The following is a 20,266-nucleotide window of genomic DNA, read 5'->3' on the forward strand; positions in this document are numbered from 1 at the left end:
TAGGTTTATTTTTAATATAGGAAATCTATAATAATAGAATAGATAAAATGAATGAGAAATCAAAAATTACACTAGCGTTTAATTGAGAATTAGATTCTAAGGTGTAAGGAGGAATATCAAATTGATAGCTAGATAAACTGTATTTGCTCAGATTTTGTTATTGAAGTTGGTTAGAAATTAGTTGTAAATCAACAGGCTCGTTATTGTAAGTGATTAAACCTAGCTCGCATATTTCAATATAAAATTAAAAGTAGAAACTCAAGCTCATGTATCTTTTGGTGAATTAAATAAATATAAAGATACTTTAAAATAAAAATAAAAATAAAAAATTAATTAATTTACCTATATATAGGAGGATATACTGATTACTAAAAGATGATTTTAATATATTTTGATTATTAGTAATTTATTGTAAATAATTAAGAGCCTGCTTTGTTAACTTTAAGCTAATAATTAAATTGTATTGCAATATTTTAATTTGAAGGGATATATTTGGGATCAATATTTATACTTGTGGCCATATCTTAGCTTGCTTGTTACAGTATTTTTTTGATGTTTTATATCTATTTGTCACTCATTGTTCCTATAACTTGCACTAAAGTCCAATTTATATTTAAAAATTTTCTACCTGCATCATTTTGTATATTTTAAAGAGCTATACTTAAAGGATTGCAGCTGTTTTCATTAGGGTTGTAATTAAAATTAAGCAAAGGAATCCCAGGATCATTCTAGAAAACAATATTTCTATAGAAAGTATTTATAAAATACATATTATAGTCTTCAAATTAGAGTTTATTAGGTAAAAAATTAACAATATTATTTGCCATTATTATTGAAGAATCACCTTTTTTGTTAAAAAAAAATATTTTATCTTCGGATATTCTTCAATAATTAAATAAAATAATGTGGGCTCTCTATTATAAGACCCCATTTTAGTTTGTTAAATTATGAAAAAATGGGGTTCTTTTTAATGAATAAAGAACAAAAATTAACAAATTTTATTTAAAAAAGATTTTATTAAATGATTAAATAAAAAATTTTTTATACAAATCTTGTCTAAATCTGAAAAAATTACCTAAATTTACTTAAACTTGATTTCCAGTTATTTGGCACAATGAATCTGAACCAAGTAAAATCAAAGTGGGCTGATCAAATATTTATTAACATATAAGAAAAGATGTATCTACTGATATACCTTTTAAAGGTGAACCAAAATCTATAATTAGCAGTGGTTTTGTTGAGCTTAATTGAATGTCAAGTACAGCAATATTTTGATAGCTACATTAATAAAAATTATTTCTTTAATCTTTTGGATTTAAGCAATTGCAATTGTTATTTGAATCTAATAATCTTGTTTCTGAGAAGCAGCTGTTGCATTAAGAGTCTTTAGCCTATGAGAATTTGCATAACTAGCAACTAGGATGGCAAGAATTGCATTTAGGATCCATATAATTTTAACATTAATCGCAAGTAAGTGAAATGAGATTTGATTAAAATCCATTTGGACAAATACCTACACACATCTTATTAAACAAAAAGCTATTTTAAGGGCATGATAAACAGCTTTTAGAAGAAGACCCATCACAACTTGCGCAAGATTAATCACAGGGTTAACACTGATTTAAAGAATTAATAAATTAATTTAAATCACAATTCTAAACACATTATTTTTTATTTGGCTAATAATATAATCCAGGTATACAGGACAAGCAACTATTTGGTCCTGCTCCATCACAACTGCTACAAGTTTGATCACATAATTAGCACTGTTATTATGCATTTATGAATTAGTTTTAATTGCAAGTTTAAACACATGAATGTGTAATAGGTTACATATATAAACCTAATTAACAAGATAAGCAATTGTTTGGTCCTGCACCTTAGCAAGTTGCACATGATTGATCACATAATTAACATATATTTTATGAGTCTAGATATTAATTTTAATCACAAGTTTAAACGCATGAATGAGTAATAGGTTATAAGTATAAACCTAATTAACAAGATAAGCAATTGTTTGGTCCTACTCCTTAGCAAATTGCACATGATTGATCGCATAATTAACATATATTTTAAGAGTCTGGATATTAATTTTAATCACAAGTTTGAACACATGAATGTGTAATAAGTTGCATGTATAAACCTAATTAACAAGATAAGCAATTGTTTGGTCCTGCTCCTTAGCAAATTGCACATGATTGATCACATAATTAACATATATTTTAAGAGTCTGGATATTAATTTTAATCACAAGTTTAAACACACGAATGTGTAATAGGTTACATGTATAAACCTAATTAACAAGATAAGCAATTGTTTGGTCCTGCTCCTTAGCAAATTGCACATGATTGATGGCATAATTAACATACATTTTAAGAGTCTCGATATTAATTTTAATCACAAGTTTACACACATGAATGTGTAATAGGTTACATGTATAAACCTAATTAGCAAGATAAGCAATTGTTTGGTCCTGCTCCTTAGCAAATTGCACATGATTGATGGCATAATTAACATACATTTTAAGAGTCTCGATATTAATTTTAATCACAATTTTAGACACATGAACTTGATTTCTGCTAAAAAAACAACCCTGAAACACAAGATAAACAATTTTCATTTGAAGGTCCAGAGCAGTTTAAGCAAGTTTAATCGCAAGGCTAACAGCTACCAGAAGAGTCAAGATAATATTTTTCAATACATTTTGAGCATACGTTGTCTTAATCACATTCATCACAATAAGGCGAGCACTTTTAATGAGGATATAAAATAGATAAAAATTTAAAAAATTTGAAATAAATGTCAAATTTGCAAATAATAATAAATTTATGAATATATTTTTTTCAAATTAAATATTGAAATAATTTACAAGTTAAACAATAAGAAAAGTTCCTTATATATACTATTAATATTTTTCAGAGGGTGAATTCAATGGATAAAGAATTAAATTTAAATCATATGAGTTTAATAGATCTTACTACTTGAAAGAATAACATAAAGCACCATTACAAGCATCAAGTGATTTGGTTATTTCAACTCCATTTAAACTTACTTTCATTTAAGAAGATGTATATTGAGTACTAATTAAGCCAAATATTTCCAAATAAAATTTATAAATTTTTTAAAACCTTTTTTTTAATTGAAATAATAATTAATAAAATTTTGAAAAATTCAAAATCAATTATTTATATTAATAAAAAGATTTTTATTTTAAAAATAATATTTTTACTAGCTTTTTCTGCTATAAGTAAAACTATAAGGATTATTTGAAAAACAATTAATTCCTGATAAGTAATATTGTTGATCGAATTTATTTTTTTATTTAAATTAGCAATTATTAGACTATAAATACTTTTTATACTCTTATAAATCAGATTAGTTTTCAACACCACGTTTATTTATTATGCATTCGCTGTCTATTTTTTATTATTAAATATTTAATAAAAAGATACTTTTATATTTTGATACATATTGGATTTAAATGAAAATCTTCCATTTTTTGTGTACAGTCAGGATAAATTGTTGATGAACTTGCGAATTTTATTAAGACTTTGGTTTTAAAATTAATATCTTTTATTTATTTTATGATAAGAAATTTTATTTACTATTTATAACTGAGAAAAATAAAATCTTTATTGTATTAACTTTCATTTTTATTAATTTACTTTTTTTATTTTATTATTATTATTATTATTATTTTTATTAATTTATATTATAAAATTAATGCATAGTCATAACTATTTATATATTTAATTTATTTAAATTATGCTTAACTAAAAATACAACAAGTAAGAATCAAACTAATTATTCCTTACTATTTTACTATTAATTCCAAATAAACTTTTTTTATTCTATCATTATTCATTTAACATCCATAAACTATCGCAATTAATTATTATATTCTTTAAGTATTACCATAATTCCTCATTTTTGAGCCAAGAGGAAAACCTAGGTGATATTTTATCTAAAATCAAACTTTTTGCTTTGAAATTCAATAAAAAATTTAAAATTAGTCACTATAGAATATTCATTGGTATATCTTTTGAAAGAGGTAAAAAAAGGATTAGAACTATCAATAAAATTGTAAATTATTGGTCTTTTTAAATTCAAAAATGGTCTTTAGTTTAAAATTAAAATAGTAAGAAATTATTAGTATAGTTGTATCATCTATTACTATTACTTATCGTCATAAATTATCAAAATAATTTGAAAATGTAATAGATTGGCTGATGTAATAAAAGTTAAGTTAATCATTTTTCAATTAGTATTTATGGTTTGAAAAAATTTAAATTATTGTTTTTAACTCTTACCTTACTTATGATGTAATTTAAAAGTAATTTCTAATATTTTACATGATTAATATTCTTAAACTTGTTTTTTTTAATGATAAATACTTTTTTAGCGCAATTATTTCTTGTTCTATCTTAACTGTAACACCCTAAATATTTTTAATATATTAAAATTTCTAAGATAAATATTTAAGCTGAGATGAACGTAATCTTAAAATATGAACATTTATTGTTTTCATTTTTAAAAATATTTATTTCAAGTATAAAACTCACACATGAAGGGAAGTAATTAAACAATATTTTATTTCTTTTATTAATTATTTTTGATTAATCAAATTAGCCTTACACAAAAAATAAAGAGAAACTACACGCTCTTTGTACTTTTATTAAACTGTAATTAGATAATTCTTTTAATTTTTTAAAATCATTCTTTTAATTTTTTAAATGATTTTAAAAAATTACCATATAATAGATTATTAGTACATGACCCTATTAATATTTTTCTAGCTAATTTTAACAAATGATTTGTGAAATTTTCTTTACTATTAAATTTTTTATCATTTAGTCACATGTTTGTAAGCTCTGATTGTAGGATTAATATAGATAAAATTTTAAGTTAGCAGATAAAATTTATGGAAAAATAAATGTTAATTTAAATCCATTTATTTAAATTCTGTAAAATAAAATAATCTAAAAATATGATAAATGATTTATTTTTAATTTCAAATTCTAAATTGATCAAAAATATACAAAAATTATTGTATATTAATTAAGATCTTACCATCTTTCTTACATGCATAATATGCCAATAATTAAAACAGCAATTTAAAATATAAAATAAATTTTTATTGCAAGTATTTTTGTATTAAAATAAATAAATTTGGCAAGTTTAATTATTTAAATTTATTTCATCAAAACATAAACAAATAATTTCAAAAATAAAATAGAAGAAAATTCACACATTAATTTAATAATTTAATTTTCAAGACAACCATTAGATGCATATAAATAAATGTAATCAAGAATATTATATTAGTTTCTTAGATTTTACTAATTTATCATATTCTTTCATTATTATTTATTATTTTAGGTAAAAAATCTTCATTATTAGATATTATTAGCTTTTCTAATTATTATTTATAATTTTAAAATAAAATTATAATAACATAAATGTGCTATTTTACTAGTTAGTAGAGATAACTAAAGTTTACAGATTACTATAGCCCACTAATGCAGAGAAATTACTTATGTTCTAAATTTAATCATTTCCCAAGTATTTAAGTTTTAATGATTTCTATTTTGCACTTAATTAGTATCTTAATAATAAAATAAAAAATTAAGAGTTTATTTACCTTAAAATATATTTTGAAAAATAATTATTTATTTTCTTTCAACATAATATTTATTAAACAAAAAGTTAAAGATTAAATTGAATTTTATTTTTCTATGAATTTTGGTAATTTAAAATGATCATAAATATAAACATTTCAGTAAACAAAAAAATGAATGCATATTCATGGACTTTAGCAATATTTAAGCACTTCTTTCAGAAGCTCAAATTATCTTTTGTTTTTTTCGAGATCTATAAATCCATCTTAGATTTTACTAGTTTTATGTCTTTGTTTGTTTGTTTGTTTAGAGTCTATATGATAATTTATTTAAACCCTAAAGGGATAGAAATTGTTAGTACCTAAATAAGATATTTTTTTTAAAAATTCAGTAAGCAGATAGATTTTTAATTGAGCTATTGAACCTTAAGAGTTATATGCCCCCCCTATTGAAGGGTTAAATAAAAAATCATCAGTAAATATTTAAAAATAATATTTACCTTAAAATCTACTTAGAAAATTGATTTAGTTTCTTTCAACTTAATTTGTGTCAAGCAAATAGTTAAATTTAATTAAATTAAATTTCTCTATGAATTTTTGAAAAATTCAAATATCATTGTTGATACACATTCAAATAAACAAAATTATGAAATAATTTTAGAATTAATGATTTTTACTTTAAAAAGTCTTTAAAATTTTGTTTAAATTATTTTTACATTAAATTTAGATTTAAAATTTTTAGTTCAATTATTTTTTGTAAATTTAGAATCAAGATTTAAGTACGTACTTTCACCATAGAAACTATATTTTAATTATATTACTTTTATAATTCAATTTTCAAAACATACATTAAATACATATACAAAAATGTAATCTAGAATGTTTCTATGTATTAGTTTCATCAATTTTACTCATTCAGGTTTTTAAACCTTAAAATTATTATTTTAAATAAAAATCATAATTAAATATTTAGCTTTTATCATTATTATTTATAATTATAAACTGAAATTATAATTAGTATTGATAATTAAATTGTAATGATTAATAAAGTTAGATAAAGAATAGAAAATTGTTTATTATCTAAATTTTACTATTTTAGAAGGTTTGAGCCTTTAAGATTGTTATTTTACACTTACTTAGTAATAATAAAATTATATGTCTAATATTCACCCAAAAATATATTTATTTTCATTAACTAACAAAAATTATTTTTTGCTTAAACAACTAAATAAGTATTTTAATCATATTTTAATTTGTTAACCTTGATATAGGGTAAACATATTTTATTTGCTTTAAATTTTTATATTTTTTAATATACAATTAAATTAAAAATAAAAAAAACTCTTTTAATTTACTTATTAACTTTTTATTTGTGTTTTATTATTTATGTCATTTTCAACTTTTACTTTGATATTAATTAATTCGTTCCTTATTATTTATTTCATATTTTTTCTTCATTTTTCTTTCTAACTAAATATAGCAATTCCAGGTATTAAATTCTTATGGAAGTGGTGAATTAAGAATTTAATTCCTGGATTTGCTATAAAATAGATTAATAAATTTAATAATTTTATTTTGCTTTTTATTGAAAAATATTTATTTTATAATTTTTTAATATAAAAATTTAATTTAAGAAATTATATTTTTAATTTATAATAGATTTTTATTTTATAATATTTATTTTAAAAGAAAAAATTAATTATTTATTAATTAATTCTACTTTAGCAAATTACACTAATCTCTCAAATTGACACTTAATCTTGAGTAAAGTATTTTAATATATAAAAAAAAAATGAATTTAAAACAATAAAACTCTTTTAATTTATTTTTATTTGATTTATTTTTCTTTTTATTTTCTTTCTATGCTTTTTTCTTTGTTGATTTAACTGATTTTTTTTTAATTTTCAACTTTTGCTTTGACTATTAATTAATTTGTTTCATATTTTTTCATCATTTTTTATCTTCTCGCAAAATAATTAATTCATTATTATTTATTTTTCCTTCATTTTATAAAAAGGTAGAATTAAATTGGAAAATGTGACATAAAACTTAGGATTTGCATTAGCAACGTGCAATAATCCCTCAAATTTTGCACTTAATCTTTAGTAAAAGCAGTTTTATTTATTTTGGATTTTGATAAATATTTAAATGAATTTAAAAAAATAAAATTATTTTAATTTATGTATTTCTTTTTATTTGATTTAATTTTCGTTTTATTGTGTTTTTGAGCATTTTAATTTCTTAATTTAGCTCATTTAATTCTATATTTTCAACTTTTGCAATCATTATTAATTAATTCATTTCATTATGATTTTTTCCTTCAAAATAACTAATTAATTATTTATAATTTCTTCAAAAGTTACAATTAAACTGGTGCAGTATGTGCATCATGTTTAGGTTATACTTTAATAAATTGCTCTAATCTATAAAATTTGGAGCTTAATCTCTAGTAAAAACAACTTATTTGTTTGTTTTGGATTGTGATATTTTTAAATATAATATTTTTTTTAATTTTCATTTCTTAAAATTTCATATTTTCTTAAATTTCCTCAAACTACCTAATTTATTACTTATATTCTTCAATATTTAAAAGAAACAATAAAATTGGTTCTATTGGCATCTTAGACTTAGGTTCTGGTTTAGTTAATTGCTCTAATCTCTCAAATTTGACACTTAATTTTGGGTAAAATAATTTTATTTGTTTTTAATTTTAATATTTTTTAATAAAAACACTAATTTAAAACAACAATTATGCTTATTAGTTTATTTTTTAGCTTTTTATTTTATTAATATTTAATTTTTTTTTCTTCTTTATTAATTTAATAATTTTTTAATTTTAAATTTTTGCTTTTATTTTAATTAATTTCTAACTATTTCATATTTTTCTTGATTATTTCCTTCTAACTAATTAATTTAATATTTAAATTTTTTTCAATATTTAATAAGGTTTAATTAAATTGATGGTGAAGGTTACCTAGACTTATGTTCTGCTTCGCTAAAGTGCATTAATCTTTCAAATTTAACACCTAAACTCTAGTCAAATTAATTTATTTGCTTTCGATTTTAGTATTAGCTTTTAATTTAACTTATGATTTATTCTAGTTTTATTATTTTACTTACTGATTTAAAATATTATTTAAATTTAGACAATTTATTTTGTTAATTTTGATATTAATAATTTTAATTAATTTATATTAAAAGTCAAAACCAAATCAATGAGTTTGAACAATTGAAAGTAAAGGGTAAGTGTCTTAAATCAAAAAGATTGGTTGTCTTTAAAACAATAAATAAAATGGTGAAAAAAGATTGAATAAATTTTAAAATTGAATAATATAATTTAAAGTATTTTATTTCATAACATTTAAAACTATTTTAATTGTTTTATATTAACATTTAATTGATTAATCCTTCATTTTTTTTTGGTATATAAAGTACACCTTTACTTATAAAAATCAAAAAAACTTTATTTTTATCTATTTTTTACAAAAACGAATTCAAAATTTATTTTATTAAATTTTATGACTATTCAAGAAAGAAGATAACAAAACATAAAAATAAATAAATAAAGTTCATACATCAATACTTTAAATGTTTTCCTATATTTTTAAAAGGGTAAATAGTTTGCTATATAAGCATTTATCATCATTTGATTATATGTGTTTTTTAATCAAAAAAATCATAGTTAATGAAATAATTAATTCAATAAGAACCAATTCCATAGAAAGTGATACCAAAAATAAGAATAAAAACTCATTTGAATCACTTGATTTTTTTCCACTGGACACTGATAATATTAAGTAAAAATAAACCAAAGATATTATTAATTAAAAACCCATAGAAATAGCTTTTCCTATTTAACCTTTTTTAAAAGTGTATGCAATTAGGGATGAGGTTACTTTTAATATTATGCTGTTAATCAAAGCAATTACTATTTGTTAATCTATCATCATATAACCATAGAATAATACAGAAATAGCTAGGGTATGGATAGTTTTAATATAAAAAAGAGTGAACCTTATTGGTCTTGAAATATCATTTAGCGAGAGATAAAAAATGCTAAAAAATTAATGAAATATTGCTAACTTTTTATAAATAGAGAGCTGTTAGTAGATCTATATTTATTTTTATTCTTGAATTTTTTAATTTTCTTCAATGGAAGTTTAAGATCCTTATTGAGTTTTCTTTTTATCAATACTTTTTGCAATGATTTCTTCTTCAATATTAACATTTTAATTATTTAATTTCTTTTCTATGTGATTTAAATCAATTTTATTTTAACTAATTTAGTTAAAACTTACATGACTTTGCTACTATTGAAAGTTAAGGAAAGTTTTTCTTTTTCTTCTAAAAGGATTAGTAGCATTAATTTTAGCAGATAATTCATCAGAAACTAGTGGAAAATGTTAATTGTTTTAATTTTTATATTCAATATTTTCTGTACTTTAAATCTTGTTTTCATTAGGAGAGTTATTATTGATAACTTAATCTTCACACATAGCAATAGATGGTTCTTTAAGATTTAAATTATTTTTCTAATTTTCTAGCATTGGTTCAATTTTTGGAGTGCTAATTATTTCTAAAAGATGGTGCACTCTTTAAAAGTTTTTTTGGAGAGTAATTCTATCTAGTCTTTTTCCTACAAAGAATAGAATAATTTAAGCCAAGGTAAAAGCAAATATAAACCAGAATACTAAGTAATTATAAAATTCTTTAAAATTTTCTAAGTTTATGAATCCTTACTCTCCAAATGCAGTCTTCAAATTTTAATTTTTTAAAAGCATGTCATCAATATCCTCAATGATAGTTGTTGGTTTCTATGTATTACAATAGCACACTGATTCATTTTCATTATTTTTTAGTAGAACACAATTTTTTTTACTCCATTATTTATCATTCTATTATACGCAAGTCATGTTGTATTTCTAGCTAGTTACAGCATTATTAAAATTATAAATTATTGTAGAATGATCTATGAGATTTTTAGTATCCTAGTTAGTAATTTATGTTTAAATCAGCTTGTTCTTTGAGTATGTGTAATTTGAGCTAATATTTTTCATTTGCTAAATATATCCTTAAAATTCTGGAGTATTTTCATAAATATTTAATTCATAATTGTTTCTTGATATACTAAAAACATTATTTTAATCTGGCTCATTAAAAGAAGTAACGTATTAGTATATGTTTTTTTAAGTTATTTTGTCTATTAATAGAGTTGATAGATTACCATTTAGAATTAAAGACCCTTAATTAGGTAGATTCATATTAGAGAACATACTTCCTATCTTGGTAGTAATTTGGTCATAGTCCTATAAATTTTATTATGTATTCTATGAATTCATTGTAACACAAGAATTTAATATTTTGAAAGAATCGATAATATTTTGAATTGGAAAATCGTTGTTTTGCTATAAATAGCTCAGATCATTGTTTTAAATGCTTGAATCTGTATTTTAAATTAATGATTGTAGTTTTTAAATTATTTAATTTTTATCGATAGTCTATATTGATTATTATGAATTGAAAAGTAACCCTGATAGTTTAGCAGTTACTTTATTAGCATATGTTGATATCAAAGAAAATTTAGGTATTTAAAGAGATAATTACTGAAGATTTGTTATTAATAGAGAGCATAAATTATTTAAATCTTATGAAGACTATGTATTTTTACTAATGTCTTCTCCGATTAAACTTAAAGTAATTAATTAGCTTGTAGCTTATAAGTTTGTGCTAGATAGAGTTTGCTAAGTAAGTTAATTTACTTATTGATAATAATCTTTCGTTGGTAAATTTAAATTTGAAACACTAATCATCTAGGTTTAATTGTAAACGCCGAGTTGTGAATCTATGACCTAACTCATTATTACAAGATTCCCTTAAGGTAATACAGTTTGAATTGAATTTACAGTTGACTGATCTTATATTTATCTTCTTAAAATATTCCATGGCTAGATTAATTCTTATTTAGCATCATCCATGCTATTATAATAAAAGAATTAGTAAGTCAAAGGAAGATCTTCATCTAAGCAATACAAAAATTAAATTGAGAACATCGTTTAAAGTGCTACTCCTTGTAGTGGGCTAATTACCAAAGTACAATTATGAGGAGGGAAATTGATATTCAAATTGATAGTCGTTAAGCTTGGCATAACAAAAGAAGGGTTATAGACAGAAAAGCGTGCTTAAATAGTAGGTTTTAAGGGATCTACGTTTTTGAAATAATTCCATATTCTAAATTTAACTTAGTAATAGTCAAATTTAATAACACCAACAACATCATTGTCATATAGCAAAGCTCCAGCATAAGATAAAATATCTGAGGGGATATTCTCATCATAATTAATGACAAAATTCAAATCCTCATTCAAATTAATTTTTTAATTTTAACGAGTAGCAGAAAACTGTACTTCTAGCTAGGGGATATTTAGCTCAGTAAATAAACATATTGTCCTATAATTAGATTTTCTAGAGTCTTTTTATCCGATAACATTTAATATAATAGATGTGTATGGCTAAAATGTTTTTGCAGGAAAAGAAATACTACTTGATCCTTGTTGTAATTAAAGAACATTATTCTTGAAGTCATAGCAAATATGGTCACTAGATGATAAACCAGAGCATTCCCAACTAAAGTTGATGTTTTAAGGCGATTTAGAATCTTAAATTTCAAAGTCTCTAGAGTTTGTATTTAAGGATAGTTTACTTTAATAACCTACAACTAAACTAGAGCCTCCGATAACCTACAAATACAAATCTGTAATTAAAATATCAACTGATATCTTCTAAATAGCTATTACATTTTTGTTTGAACTTAGATTTACAACCAACTTTTTATTAAAAATTAAAAATTAAAATAAATTAAAAAATTAAAAAAGATTTAATTTTTAAAAGAGGAAATCTATAAAAATAGAATAGATAAAATGAATGAGAAATAAAAAATTACACTAGCATTTAATTGAGAATTAGATTCTAAGGTGTAAGGAGGAATATCAAACTGATAGCTAGATAAACTGTATTAGCTCAGATTTTGTTATTGAAGTTGGTTAGAAATCAATTGTAAATCAACAGGCTCGTTATTATAAGTGATTAAACCTAGCTCGCATATTTCAATATAAAATTAAAAGTAGAAACTCAAGCTCATGTATCTTTTGGTGAATTAAATAAATATAAAGATATTTTTAAAATCAAAATAAAAAAGTAATTAATTTACCTATATATAGGAGGATATACTGATTACTAAAAGGTTATTTTAATTTATTTTTATTATTAGTAATTTATTGTAAATAATTAAGAGCCTGATTTGTTAACTTTAAGCTAATAATTAAATTGTATTACAATATTTTAATTTGCAGGGATGTATTTAGGATCAATATTTATACTTGTGGCCATATCTTAGCTTGCTTGTTACAGTATTTTTTTGATTATTTATTTCTATTCGTCACTCATTGTTCCTATAACTTGCACTAAAGTCCAACTTATATTTAAAAATTTTCTACCTGCATCATTTTGTATATTTTAAAGAGCTATACTTAAAGGATTACAGCTGTTTTGGTTAGGGTTGTAATTAAAATTAAGCAAAGGAATCCCAGGATCATTCTAGAAAACAATATTTCTATAGAAAGTATTTATAAAATATGTATTATAGTCTTCAAATTAGAGCTTATTAGGTAAAAAATTAATAATATTATTTGCCATTATTATTGAAGAATCACCTTTTTTTTTTAAAAAAAAAATGTTTTATGTTTGAATATTCTTAGATAATTAAATAAAAAAATGTAAAATCTCTCTTTTAAGACCCCCTTTAGTATGTTAAATTATGGAAAATTAAATAAGATTAGGACTTTTTAATAAAGGGGGTCTTATAATAGAAATTCTTTAAAGATTTTCTATTATAAAATTTAAATCAGCTAATAACAAAAATTATTTTTTTTAAATTAACAAATTTTATTTTTTTAAAATTATATTTAATAATTAATTAAAAAATTTTTTTTAATACAAATCTTGAAAAAATATGAAAAAACTACCTAAATTTACTTAAACTTGATTTCCAGTTATTTGGCACTATGAATCTGAACCAAGTAAAATCAAAGTGGGCTGATCAAATATTTATTAACATAAAGCAAAAGGAGTATTTACTGAAATATCTTTTAAGGGTGAGCCGAAATCTATAATTAGCAAAGGTTTTGATGCACTTAATTAAATGTCAAGTACAGCAATATTTTGATAGCTACATTAATAAAAATTATTTCTCAAATCTTTTGGATTTAAGCAAGTGCAATTATTATCTGAATCTAATTATCTTGTTTCTGAGTAACAGCTATCACATTAAGAGTCTTTAGCCTATGATGATTTGCATAATTAGCAACTAGGGTTGCAAGAATTACATTTAGGATCCATATAATCTTAACATTTATCACAAGTGAGTGAAATGAGATTTGATTAAAATCCATTTGGACAAATACCTACACACATCTTATTAAACAAAAAGTTATTTTAAGGGCATGATAAACAGCTTTTAGAAGAAGAACTATCACAACTTGCGCAAGATTAATCACAGGCTTAACATTGATTTGAAGAATTAATAAATTCATTTAAATCGCAATTCTAAACACATTATTTTTTATTAGGCTAATAATATAATCCAGATATACAGGACAAGCAACTATTTGGCCCTGCTCCATCACAACTGCTACAAGTTTGATCACATAATTAGCATTGTTATTATGCATTTATGAATTAGTTTTAATTACAGGTTTAAACACATGAATGTGTAATAGGTTATAAGTATAAACCTAATTAACAAGATAAGCAATTATTTGGTCCTGCTCCTTAGCAAGTTGCACATTGTTGATCGCATAATTTACATATATTTTAAGAGTCTGGATATTGATTATGATCACAACTTTAGACACATGAACTTGATAGCTGCTAAAAGAATAACCCTGAAACGCATGATAAACAATTATTTTATGAAGGTCCAGAGCAGTCTAAGCAAGTTTAATCGCAAGGCTAACAGCTTGCAGAGGAGTCAAGATAATATTTTTGAATACATTTTGAGCAAACGTTATTAAAATCACATACATCACAATAAGGCGAGCACTTTTAAAGAGGATATAAAATAGATATAAATTAAAAAAATTTGAAATAAAAATCAAATTAGCAAATTATAATAAATTTATGAATGTATTTAAAAAAAACAGATATTTTTTTCAAATTAAGTATTGAAATTATTTACAAGTTAAACAATAAGAAAAGCTGCTGAAATAAACTATTTATATATTTCAGTGTTTGAATTCAATGGAGTTAGAATTAAATTTAAATCGTATTAGTTTAATAGGTGTCTATAAGTGAAATAATAGCATTAAGCACCACCCTAACAACCAGTAATAAATTAGTCTGCATCACTTATGGTTAGTTCAACTCCATTGAAAATTGTTTTAATTTTAGAAGCTGGAGGTTAAGAAGTAGTAATTAAGCCAAATACTTCCAAATCAAATTTATAAATTTTTTAAAACCTTTTTTTTAATTGAATTAATAATTAAAATCATTTTGGAAAAATTCAAAATCAATTAGAAATATTAATAAAAAGATTTTTATTTTTAAAATAATTTTTTTACGAACTTTTTCTGCTATAAGTAAAATTAAAAGGAATATTTGAGAAACAATTATCTCCTGATAAATAATTCAAATTATCGTATCGATTATTAACTATATTAAAACAATAATCAGACTATAAATACTTTTAATACTCTTATATATCAGATTAGTAATCAGCAATACGTTTATTTATTATGCATTCGCTGTCTATTTTTTTATTAAATATTTAATAAAAAGATACTTTTATATTTTTATACATTTTGGATTTAAGCCACGTGATACCATAATTTTTGTACAATTAGGATAAACAGTTGCTGAACTTGCGAATTTTATTAAGACTTTGGTTTTAAAATTAATATCTTTTATTTATGTTATGATAGGAAATTTTATTTACTATTTAATACTGTGATGAATAAAATCTTTATTGTATTAATTTTCATTTTTATTAATTTACTTTTTTTATTTATTTATATTATTTGTTTGTTTATTAATTTATATTATAAAATTAACGCATAGTCATAACTATTTATATATTTAAATTATGCTTAACTAATAATACAACCAGTAAGAATCAAACATATTATTCTTTACTATTTTACTATTAATTCCAAGTAAACTTTTTTTATTCTATCATTATTCATTTAATATCTAAAAACTATCACAATTATTTATTATATTCTTTTAGTATTACCCTAATTCCTCCATTTTGAATTTTGAGCCAAGCGGAAGCACCAGGTGATATTTTATTTAAAAAAACTTTTGCTTTGAAATTCAATAAAAAATTTAAAATAAATTGGTCACTATAGAAATTCATTGGTATATCTTTTGAAAGTGGTAAAAAAAGGATTAGAACTATCAATAATACTGTAAACTATTGGTCTTTTTAAAATCAAAAATTGTCTTCAGTTTATATATAATTACTTAAAATAAATTTTCAATTTTTAGTCAACGTCTAAAATTAGAATAGAAAGATATTATTTGTATAATTGTATCATCTATTATTATTACTTATCATCATAAATTATCAAAATAATTTTAAAAATAATAGATTGGTAGATGAAATAAAAGTTAAGTAATTATTAATTGATTGTACTTTTATTAATTTTGCATATTAATGGCTTTTGATTGATCATTTTAAGAATTTAATTAATCTTAAAGTACATTATTAATTGATAATTAAATCATATTTCAATTAGTATTTATGGTCTTACGATATTTAGATTATTGTTTTTAACTCTTACCTAACTTATATTGTAATTTAAGAGTGTTTTTTCCAAAATGCTACATGATTAATATTTTTAAATTTGTTTTTTTTAATGATTAATACTTTTTTAGCGCAATTAGTTCTTGCTCTATCTTAACTGTTATACCCTAAATTTTTTATTATATTAAAATTTCTAAGATAAATGCTTAAGCTGAGACGAATGTGATCTTAAAATATGAACATTTATTGTTATTATTTAAAAAATCTTTTTTGAAGTATAAAACTCACACATGAATGACACTGTAACAATTATAAAGAAAGTAATTAAACAAAATTTATATTCTTTTATTTCTTTATTTTTTGATTAATTAAATTAGCCTTACAAAAAAAATAAAGAGAAACTACATGCTCATTATACATTTCTTAAATTGTAATTAGATAATTTACCATATACTAGATTACTTATACATAACACTATTAATTTTTTTCTAGCTAATTTTAACAAATAATTTGAGAAAAGGATTTATTTTTTATGTTCAAATTTTATATTAGTGTATTTATTTTAATCCTTCTTCCATTATATAAATAAAAATTGATCAAAAATATACAAAAATTATAGTAAAGTAATTAAAATTTAGAAAATCAAAAATTAAAAAAGCAATTTTAAATATATAAAATATATTTATATCGCGTATATTTTTGTCTTAAAATAAATAAATAAATTTCGCGAATTTACTAACTTAAATTTATTCATCAGAATGTAATTTCAAAAATAAAATAGAAGAAAAATTCATGTTTTAATTTAATAATTGGATTTTCAAGACAATCGTTAAATGCATATAAATAAATGTAATCAAGAATGATTAATTATATTAGTTTCTTGATTTTACTAATTTATTATACTCTTTTCAATTTTTAAACCTTATTATTTATTATTTTAGATAAAAAATCATTTGTGGGTATTATTAGCTTTTCTAATTATTATATATAATTATAAACAGAAATTATAATAATATAAATATGCTATTTTACTAGTTAGTACAGAGAACTAAAATTTAAAGATTACTAGATACCACTAATCTAGAGAAATTGCTAATGTACTAAATTTAATAATTTCCGCAGGATTTAAGCTTTAAAGATTTGTATTTTGAGCTTACTATATAATAAAATTAAAATTAAGTCTATATTTACCTTAAAATTAACTTTGAAGGATAATTATTTTTTTTCTTTCAACTTAATATTAAAATACTAAAACTTAAATTAATTTGAATTTTATTTTTCTATGAATTTTGGTAATTTAAGAAGATCTTAATATACATTTCATAAAACAAAAAAATGAAAATATTTTAAAATAAACTATTTGTATTAATTTTAGATTTAAAGTTTTTAGTTTAATCTTTTTTTGTAAATTTAGTCTCAAGGTTTAAAAACTTTTATCATAGATACTTACTATTTTTTCTTACATTACTTTTATAATTCAATTTTCAACACATTCATTTATTACATAAAAATAAATGTAATCAAGAATTATTATATGTATTATTTTTGTCATTTTTACTAATCTTTTGTACTTACTCAGTTTTATAAACCTTACATTTGTTGTCTTAAATAAAAAATCATCAGTAAATACTTTAATATAGTTTTTACCTTAAAATATACTTAGAAAATTTATTTATTTTCTTTCAACTTAGCTTAATTAAATTTTATTTTTCTATGAATTTTGGAAAATTCAAAAGTTCAAAGTAGAAATACATTCCAATCAACAAAATTATAAAAATATTTTTATATAATTAATTAATTAACGATTTTAACTTTAAAAAGTGTTTAAATTTAAAATTATTTTAAAATTAAATTTAGATTTAAAGTTTTTTTTTAATTATTTTTTGTAAATTTAGACTGAAGATTTAAGTATTTTCACCATAGATACTATTTATTTTTCCTTACATTCCTTTAATAATTCAATTTTCAAGACATTCATTAATTACATATAAATAAATGTAATCAAGAATGATTATATATATTAGCTTCATCATTTTTACTAATCTTTTCTACTTATTCAGGTTTTTAAACCTTAAATTTATTATTTTAAATAAAAAATCATCAGTAAATAAATATTTATTTAGCTTTTCTAATTATTATTTATAATTAGAAACTGAAATCATAATAATATAAATGTTTTATTTTACTCATTAGTATAGGGAATTAAATTTTAATGATTACTAAAGTTGACTAATTAAGAGGAAATTGTTTATGTTCTAAATTTAACTATTTTAAAAGGTCTTTAGCCTTAAAGATTTTAATTTTGTACTTATTAAGTACATAATAATAAAATTAATATTTTTGTCTAATATTTACCCTAAAATATTCAACTTAATTATAAATCTCCATACAATATAAATGGTAAATTTATTTGAATTTTATTTTTCTATTAATTTTGTAAATTTCGAAACATCAAAGATAGATGTATGTATGTATGTATGTATGTATGTATATTTCAGCAAACAAAATTACAAAAATAATATTTTAAATTAATGAATGCTTCAAATTTTAAAAAGTGTTTAAAATTTAGTTTAAATTATCTTTATAATAAATTTAGATTTAAAATTTTTAGCTATTTATTTGTAAATTTAGATTAATATTGAAGTACCTTCCTTGTTCATAAATAAATGCTATTTTTACTTTTAAATTTAGAAATTCATATTATGAAATATGTAAATTTTGTTTTTTCAGCAGCTATTTATTATCTTATTAAGCTACAAAAATTGTTTTTTTTGCTTAAACCAATAAATAAGTATTTTAATCATAATTTAATTCTTTAACACCAAAGAGCATTATATAAGCCAAATTAAAAAGTATTTTTTACTTTAGAATTATTTTAAAGTAAACAAGTTTGGGTAGGCAGTTGAAGTAAGCAGTACTGTAAAGAATTTGTTGAGTTTGAAATTAAAATAGGAAAAAATAATGGGAAAGAAATGATTCATAACGAAAAAGAGCAACAAGATATGCAGACATGGTAATATAAAATTTAGGAATGTCTTTTAATGATATTAAGAATAACTAATCAATTAATTCTATAGAAGAATCAAGAGCAACAACACAAATAATCCTCAAAGAAAATGACATAAAATATTACAGATAACCACAAATTATCCATTTGCCTTATCAATAAACAATTATAATTCGCTTAATAAACCAAACTTTGAAAATAAAATTGGCCAACAATATTGTTTACAGATTGTTTTAAAATCAAGTAGAGTATTTTAATTTTTTATTCAAAAAAATTATTTTTGATATTAATTAACATAAAAAAATAGAAAAAAAAGTATGTGTAAATTAATTTTTCTTTCAAATCTACTGAAAAACCTTCTTTTTTAACTAAAAATGTTTGTTTATTTACTATCGAAAGAACCCAAAATTATTTTATTAAATTTGATGGTTATTCAAAAAGATAACAAAACACATAAAAATAAATATATAAAGTTCATACATCAATACTTTAAATAGTTTCCTATAATTTTAAAATATTAAATAACTTGCTATATAAGCATTTATCATCATTTGATTATATGTATTTTTTAATTAAAAAAATCATAGTTAATGAAATAATCAGTTCAATAAAAACCAATTCCATATAAAGTGATATCAAAAATAAGATTAAAAACTCATTTGATTCACTTGGTTTTTTACCACTGGACACTGATAATATTAAGTAAAAATAAGCCAAACATATTATTAATTAGGAACCCATAGAAATAGCTTTTCCTATTAATCCTTTTTTAAAAGTGTATGTAATTAGGGATGATGTTACTTTTAACATTATGCTGTTAATCAAAGCAATTGCTATTTATTAA

At 21.0% G+C, this 20,266-nt stretch overlaps 3 protein-coding genes across 3 annotated transcripts; 1 reads left to right on the forward strand and 2 right to left on the reverse strand. All coding sequences in view use genetic code 6, as the record gives it.

The window, feature by feature from the left end:
• Positions 1-159: 159 nt before the first annotated feature.
• On the reverse strand, positions 160-3,496 carry TTHERM_01009800 (surface protein with EGF domain and furin-like repeat protein, putative; the record flags this gene model as incomplete). The annotated part of the gene is made up of 6 exons (XM_001017689.2): positions 160-272; positions 343-844; positions 1,076-2,750; positions 2,870-3,128; positions 3,353-3,416; positions 3,469-3,496. Coding segments are annotated over 6 exons (2,641 nt in total), but the record flags the coding sequence as incomplete, so codon positions are not given.
• A 4,501-nt stretch (positions 3,497-7,997) lies between these two features.
• TTHERM_001009804 (hypothetical protein) lies at positions 7,998-8,927 on the forward strand (the record flags this gene model as incomplete). The annotated part of the gene is made up of 3 exons (XM_012798027.1): positions 7,998-8,014; positions 8,211-8,300; positions 8,819-8,927. The coding sequence occupies 3 exons, from the start codon at positions 7,998-8,000 to the stop codon at positions 8,925-8,927; spliced, it is 216 nt and encodes a 71-aa protein (XP_012653481.1).
• Positions 8,928-9,186: 259 nt separating this feature from the next.
• On the reverse strand, positions 9,187-15,496 carry TTHERM_01009810 (REJ domain protein; the record flags this gene model as incomplete). The annotated part of the gene is made up of 7 exons (XM_001017690.2): positions 9,187-12,441; positions 12,558-12,759; positions 12,825-13,326; positions 13,639-14,713; positions 14,850-15,129; positions 15,232-15,418; positions 15,469-15,496. The coding sequence occupies 7 exons, from the start codon at positions 15,494-15,496 to the stop codon at positions 9,187-9,189; spliced, it is 5,529 nt and encodes a 1,842-aa protein (XP_001017690.2).
• Positions 15,497-20,266: the final 4,770 nt, after the last annotated feature.

Source organism: Tetrahymena thermophila, assembly GCF_000189635.1.
Source record: "Tetrahymena thermophila SB210 genomic scaffold scf_8254608, whole genome shotgun sequence".
In the NCBI taxonomy this organism is placed as follows: domain Eukaryota; phylum Ciliophora; class Oligohymenophorea; order Hymenostomatida; family Tetrahymenidae; genus Tetrahymena; species Tetrahymena thermophila.